Source organism: Tupaia chinensis, unplaced genomic scaffold, assembly GCF_000334495.1.
Source record: "Tupaia chinensis unplaced genomic scaffold, TupChi_1.0 Scaffold000014_1, whole genome shotgun sequence".
Taxonomy (NCBI): domain Eukaryota; kingdom Metazoa; phylum Chordata; class Mammalia; order Scandentia; family Tupaiidae; genus Tupaia; species Tupaia belangeri.
In genome coordinates this window covers 4567148-4574095 of record NW_006159444.1, presented here as the reverse complement: position 1 = coordinate 4574095, position 6948 = coordinate 4567148, and the positions used below count along the sequence as shown (strand labels likewise).

Below are 6948 nucleotides of genomic sequence, written 5' to 3'. Positions count from 1 at the left end.
AATGGCTATGTCGCTGGACTCCCACGTAGTTGACCGCGGTTCATGTCCCGGACCTGGTGGCTTAAAACTCACGCCAGGCGTGTGTGCGTGTGTGCTCAAGATCCTGAGAGGAGAATGGAGGAGAAGAGATTGTGGCGTGGCCATCCCCCCTGGGGGGTGATTTCTCGCTTTCTATCTCTCTGTCTCTCTCTGTCTGTTTGGCAAGCGCACGCACCCTAAAGCAAAAACCTCTCAAAGAAAAACAAACAAACAAACAAACAAAAACCAGGCTGGGTGTGTGTGCATACATGCCCCAAATCCTGGCAGAGAAATGGAGAGAGGATTGCTGTGTGATCATGTTCCATTGGGGGTATTCTCTCTCTCTCTCTCATTCCCTCTCTCTCTCACTCTCTCAGGCAGGTGCATGTGCCCTCTGGCAATTAAGAAATGCTGGCAATCAAAAAATGCAGGCCCTGCCCCAGAGGATGAATTAGAAGTTCAGAAGCGAGTCCAGGAGTCAGAAAGCTTCATAAGGCTCAGGAACTCTTGTGCCTGTACTCAGGCTACATACATCATAGAAACCAGGAAAACAAGTTCGGACAATTTTAAGTAGCTCAGTTTGGTTTAAATTCTGTGCTTGATTTAGAGCAGAACTTGTAAACTCAGACACCTGCAGAGGCTACACTGATACAGGCAACTAGAGAAGTTGATGGGACCTAAGTGCAAATGGAAAAATTATCTCTTCCAATTCTTAAAGTGACAGAAGCCAGTGAGTTTCAGCAATCACTGCCACACACAGATGTGTGCTCAGGACAGCAGAGTTTTCCGTTTTCAAGAGAAGCTTGAAACCTGGGTTTCAGATACTCTCTCCTCAATTTATTAAATGGTAGATTGAAATGCACCATGAGGGCCCCTAGTTGACAAGATCAGAGGGGCCAAATAAAATCTTATTGTACTTGAATGGCAGACCACACTTGTATTTTATCTGGTAGATAATGAGCAACAATGAAAGCTTTGCAGCAAAGAATGGATCTGAACAAAAGGGTACTTAAGGGAAGATCCACGTGGCTGGCTGTGTACTGTTGGGATGGAAGGAAGAAATGACCTCAGACAGGCGAGCCTTATTGGACTCTTTCAATTATGCAAAGGGAATTGTGAAGAAAATACACAGATGTGAGGAAACAGGAATTCATGAGATCTGATTGGCTGTGGAAGGTAGAGGGAAAAGGAATTATCCAGTGTTATCCAGGTGTAAATATTTACCATTTCCAATCATCTCTTTTCTGTAATATATGCTTATGCTTCAACTTCATTCATCCAGAAAAGAAATCATTTAGGTTGTGCTCTGATCGACAGCCACTTAATAAGGAAACTTAAAGTCACTTCATTAGGGTGAAAAAAGAAGCACAGACAAAATATTTTACAGGATCTATAATAAATGCAAAGAAATCATTACAAACAAAACTTGGCTTTAGCAAACTGTACATACATAAATATCTTTTTCTTAACTATAACATCTGACTTTTTTTTTCACATAAAGCCTTCCATGATCTTATTTATTACATCTAGTTTTTCTTTATACCTTTTAAAAAAGTGCCTTTTAGATTTACAGCTTGTGCTTCTAAAGCAAAGGTTAGAACATCATGCCCCCAAAGAAAACAAGGTAAAAAGGAAGCTGCCATATAAGCTCTTAAAAATTGTATGGTACAAGGTTCTACCATCTCTTCAGCACTGGTTGGTTGGTAGATTGCATGATACTGACATGGCGCTTGGGAGGGTTGTTTACTGGATGGATGGAGCAGCAGCACCATAGGAAAGCTGCCCAGGCTGTCTACTGGAGTCTTTGGCTACTACAGAACCAGCCAAAGGCTCAGAATTCATGAGTCCAGGGAACTTTGGAGGTTCTTCATCTCTTTAGTGCTAAGGCTCAGTCTCAAACAATGTTTCTTCCCAACCTCTGGTCTTCTGCTTGCTCTTTTATCTTGGTTTATCATTTACCTCAGAAGTCATGGTTCACCTACACAGAAAATGGAGGAGAGCTGAAGTGCCTCACTGAAAGCTTTTGCCGAAACTCAGGTTCTCTTTCTGAGATTGCTTTCAGGATTGCCTTCGGCACAATCCTCCTTGTGCTACCAGCACTTCCACAGAAGGCATCTACTTGGTTCAGAGGGGAGGAGGGCCGTTTGTGTATCTGAGCATGGGGTGGAATGATCGGGCAAAGTTGTTGGAGAGGGCACAACTGTAGTCTTCCTCTGACATTGGTACGAGGCAGGCAAGCCCAATGAGGAGCAGCAGGAGAAGCTGAAGTGGAAGAGCTGCCCGGAGCACTCTGAACAGGAAGGCTCGGCGGGACTGAGCTGGCCGCTGCTCAGAAAGGGAGGAACCGGAGCCACCTTTTGTGGACCTGAGAACAGAATCAACAGAAAGAATTCAAATCACTCAAATAGTGGATGGATGCTGCTTTTTGCTTCCGTACCCTCCTGGAAGCGAAAGGGCCATGCCAAGTATAACCTGAGGTGGCAAGTTTCTGCCAACCTTCCGCGGTATGCCCAGGTCATTTTTCCCACCACCAAAGGAAGAGCACTGACAAAAAAATGAACATTTAGTCAGTCAACTAAAGGTAACTAATTGAGTTCAAATTCCACTCTTTTTATCTCTTAATTAAGTAACATATTTTCCATCAATAAAGATAATTACTATACACATAATTTATCAGTATAAATTAAGCAGATCCAGTATAATTACAATGTAGATGCTTGTTGCAGCACATTTTTGGTTTAAGGATATCAGGAACATTGTTAGACAAAATTAGTTGCTGTCAGAATCATACAAAGAATCCATTTAGCCATCTTGGATATGCCAGAACCCATGCAGCCAGAAGAAAACAGTCCTAAACACTTTGCGCAGATCCGTAAAAGCTTAATTAATCTCAGAGCATACCCTGGTTTCATTTTGCACTGGCCCTGGCCCTGACCCTGACATTAGTGGGTTCCAAAGATGTATGAACAAGGATTAGCAGTGGAGTCCCTCTATAAGAGAGTGGTGCTGAGCGATGTAAATTCTAGGTTGATTTTATCTATAGCTCTATGAGTAGAAGAAACTAACACAATTTTTTCTGTGTCATCTTGAAAGCTCCTTCTAGACTCAAAGTTTGAAGTTTTCTTATGCCAGTTTTATCTTCCTTTTAAACCATGCATTAGAGAGTAAGCACAAATATCAAAATTCATAAGAAAGACTGCCTATGAAATATCAAGCATGAAACTAGATGCTGAGTTGGGGCCACTTTTTTCTTTCTGTCAGAAGTCATTAACATTTTGTTTGGTTACCAGTGAAAAAGATGAAGAAATATTATTGATAAGTCATCTGTGTATGCTCTCACCCACACAACAATACATGAACAAAAAGAATAGATGTATTAAGGAGACATATTCCCACACACCAAATGTGCATTCTCTAATGGTTTAATATCACTAAGGGTAAAGGTATTGCATGTGAGTGCCATTAGAAAAATATGACAGTGTAAAAATTGTATTACAAGCTCTGAAGGTTTGGCTCAGAAGAAAACATTATAAATGTAGCTCCCCTACTGGCTGTTAATTTCTGAAGACAAGTTTACCTTAGTGTCAGTGGGGGAAATGGGGTAGCACCAGAGAAAATAAATGTTCAAATAAAAACAAATATGATTCCCTTACATAGGAACAGAGGGACTACTAAAAAACTATTTTATTAAGCCACAGAAGATAGATGGGAGCTAGACAAGCTGGTTCTGCAGTAGCCCCAGCATCCCTGTACTACCTACCCTCTTTCTTGGGGTGTAATGAAATACTGCACCACTGGCCTAAATTGGAACCGCATACTTTTCTAAAGTCAACAGCCCAATGGCAGTGTGACCTTGAACAACTCACTTCACCTCTGTTTGCCAATCTCTTCATCAACCTTCTCAAAATAGACTGCATGGTCTTCCACATGTTAAGTTCTATGTTTTGCATGTTTTATAACTTCTGTTGATTTGCCATTGTGCTCCCAATGGAGCAGTCACAAGTGTTCAATGACCATCTAGTGGTCAAAGTGATTAACTACCCTTATGATCAGATAAGTATTCTTAATGAGCTTACTAGAAAGAAATACATAATTTGTGAAAATACAATAGAGAATGTAAGAAATATGTTATATGCCTTATTTGTGCAAAGGGAAAAATTGAAGTTGCTTGAATGACCTAATTATAAAATATGCATGTTTAGATAGGGCCTTAGAGAGCATATTCTAATTTTGTAGATAGTTAAGGATAGTTAATGCTTATTATTCAAATTTCTAGAGAGCAAAGGTATTTATCTTGGGTTTTCTCATTAACCTCCACAACAGTCCTCTGGGACTGCCTGGGACTATACTTACTATCTTCACTTTATGGATGATGGAAGAGATTCAGAGATGTGAAGTAACTGGCTTGAGTTTACAGAGCTAAAAGTGTCAGAATTAATATTTCAACCATGGACTTGTAACTGTCTACTAGAGCTTGACTCTATGTAAGTGACTTGCTCCAAATCCCACAATTGAAGGAAGAGCCATACCAGTACCTTAGGGTTCCAAAATCTACCACTCTCTCCACAATGCTTTGCTGTTTGGCGATATAAATGTTGGTCATGCAGGTCTTATTTATGTCACGGGTATTTCACAAGGAAAAAAAGAGATTTGGAAGTATTTGGAAGCAAGTGGTTACTTTATGTCTAAAAGAATGCCTCTAATCATAAAGCCTCACAGTATACAATGACCACCAAATCAGTGTATCCTCACAAGGACGCTTTGTTTTGAGAAAGTTGGATTATGGTCAGGTAATTTAGTTAATCTCTTTGGCCTTTGATTTTTCTCATTTGCAAAGATAAGTGGTGCAATAATATCCTAAAATCATGTTGACTCTGATAGTCTATAATTCAATGGTTTGCCCTAAAGTGTTTTGAAAAGGCTGAAATAGCTACCCACAAACTCTGGATTGCATTTTTCTCTAGTATATTCTTCTCTTGACTTGGAAAATATGCACTGGGGAACAAAACTCATCACCTGTACCTGGATGACTCATGTTAGAAGGACAGAAGAGAACATCATGTTGCCGTATTGTTAAATATCATACTCATTTTCATTAGAAGACACTTAAGGACTTTAGTGATGGGTGGATTCTTGCATATAATTGATAATGCAATCTGACTGATGGTTGATTAGCCCTTTGTCAATTGTTAGCTTTTTTTTTTTTTTTTTTAATCATTAGGTCAAAGATCAAGATCAAAACAAGGGTTTCACATCACCTAGCTCACTCCTGGGAAAAACTGGAAAGTTCACCATTTTTGGAACATGGACTCATATGTTACAGAGTCTGTTGAAAGACATGGCACATTTAACAGCATCAGAGCATTCTTTAATAAAATTTAATTAGTGCATGACTTTTCACATTGAAGAATGCCCACATGGGTAGAAGTAATGGGCTTAGATGGGGACACAGGGAACACCTGGTTCTTAGGGACTGTCTGTGCAGTTGACTGCTCCTAAAAATGCCCAGTCTATCTACTGAGAAATATGCACCCCTTGGGGTAACTAGCAGAGATTCAACATGCCCAAAGCTGCCTATTCCTTAAGATGAATTTATTCTAGAGATTTTATTACCAGCAGGTAAATGATCCCAGACTAAAAGGGTATTTTAAATACTTAACCTATTGACTTAAAATTACTCAAGTTTCAAGAGTCTTGGGAAATTCAAGAAAGTAAAGAACAAAGATGACTTGTTGGATAGTCACAGGTTGCTCTCCACTGACCTTATTAGATAAATGGGCACCAGTTTAGATTTTTTTATATGGTAAACATAAAATGTGAAACTTAGTCATTGAATTTAACTAATGGAGATACCTGAAATATTCATATTGTTCATATATTTCAGATATATCCACTGCTTCTATTCTGGAAAAAAAAAAGTGCTTATTATTTACAAGTGAGTGTTTTTCTGGCTCTCTTCATTTCTTAAAAGTTTCGGGGCAGAGTATTGCCCAGGAAGTGTTGCATCTCTTTCCCCAAATGTGTGTACAATTGTGAGGGAAGGAGGGTGGGAGAGAAGGGAATAGTAGTATATGACAACACACCACACAAACACGACAAAGAGGTGCAAGGAGTCTGAATATGGTACATGCAGAGTGTTGACTTTGAGAATTTTACATCACCAAGGAAAATAAAATGAGTTAATTCTGTCTATACATGGCTTAAAGCCAAGTGAAAAACATTTTTAACTCATTTTGCTACTTGTTTGCTTACACTGACTGTAGAGTAACAAGAGCTTACTGTCCAGAAATATCCAGGTTGTCCATGTTCTTGCTGTTGCTTTTACATGAATTGTCTTTGAGACATAGTGTTTCCCGCATATGTGGGTCAGAAGGTAAGTTTCCAGAATCAGTTTAATAATCCAGTCTCATCTTCTTCCAAACCAGACATTCTGGCTGGTCCTGAGCTACCCGATGCAGATTATTGTGGTCCAAGCTCTGCAACTGCTGTCTATAGTCCTCTCCACACCATCAGCTCTTCTACTGAACAAAGTGGGCCTGGAACCAGGTGAAACTCAGGTTCAAATTCTAAATCTTGGGTCCAGCAGGTGGTGTGGTGGTTAAGGCACTGGACTCCCACAAGGCTGACCATAATTCAAGTCCCGAACCTAGTAGCTCGAGATTCAGACCAGGAACATGTGCGTGCATGCCCAGAATCCCAAGAAGACTGGAGAGGGAAGGATTGCGGTATGGCTATCTCTTCTGGGAGGTAATTTCTCACTTTATCTCTCTCTCTGTTGCTCTCCAGTGAATGCACATGCCTATGGCAAAAACCTAAAAAAAAGAAAGAAAGAAAGAAATCCTAAATGCTCATGTCTATCTCACTTCCAGTGTCCTTGTCTATAAATTGAGGAAAACAGTATTCCACTTCCCACATCATTGCAGATTTGTT

At 40.0% G+C, this 6948-nt stretch overlaps 1 protein-coding gene across 4 annotated transcripts in view; it reads right to left on the bottom strand.

Annotated features, from left to right (window-relative positions):
- Positions 1-1395: 1395 nt before the first annotated feature.
- SYNE1 (spectrin repeat containing nuclear envelope protein 1) overlaps positions 1396-6948 on the bottom strand; it is a 596966-nt gene continuing 591413 nt past the window's right edge. For all 4 annotated transcript variants that reach the window (XM_027769865.1, XM_027769873.1, XM_006140001.3 and 1 more), the window contains one exon: positions 1396-2383. In XM_027769865.1, coding sequence (XP_027625666.1) covers positions 2143-2383 — 241 coding nt within the window. In that variant the 3' untranslated portion in view covers positions 1396-2142. The remainder of the gene's footprint in view (positions 2384-6948) is intronic.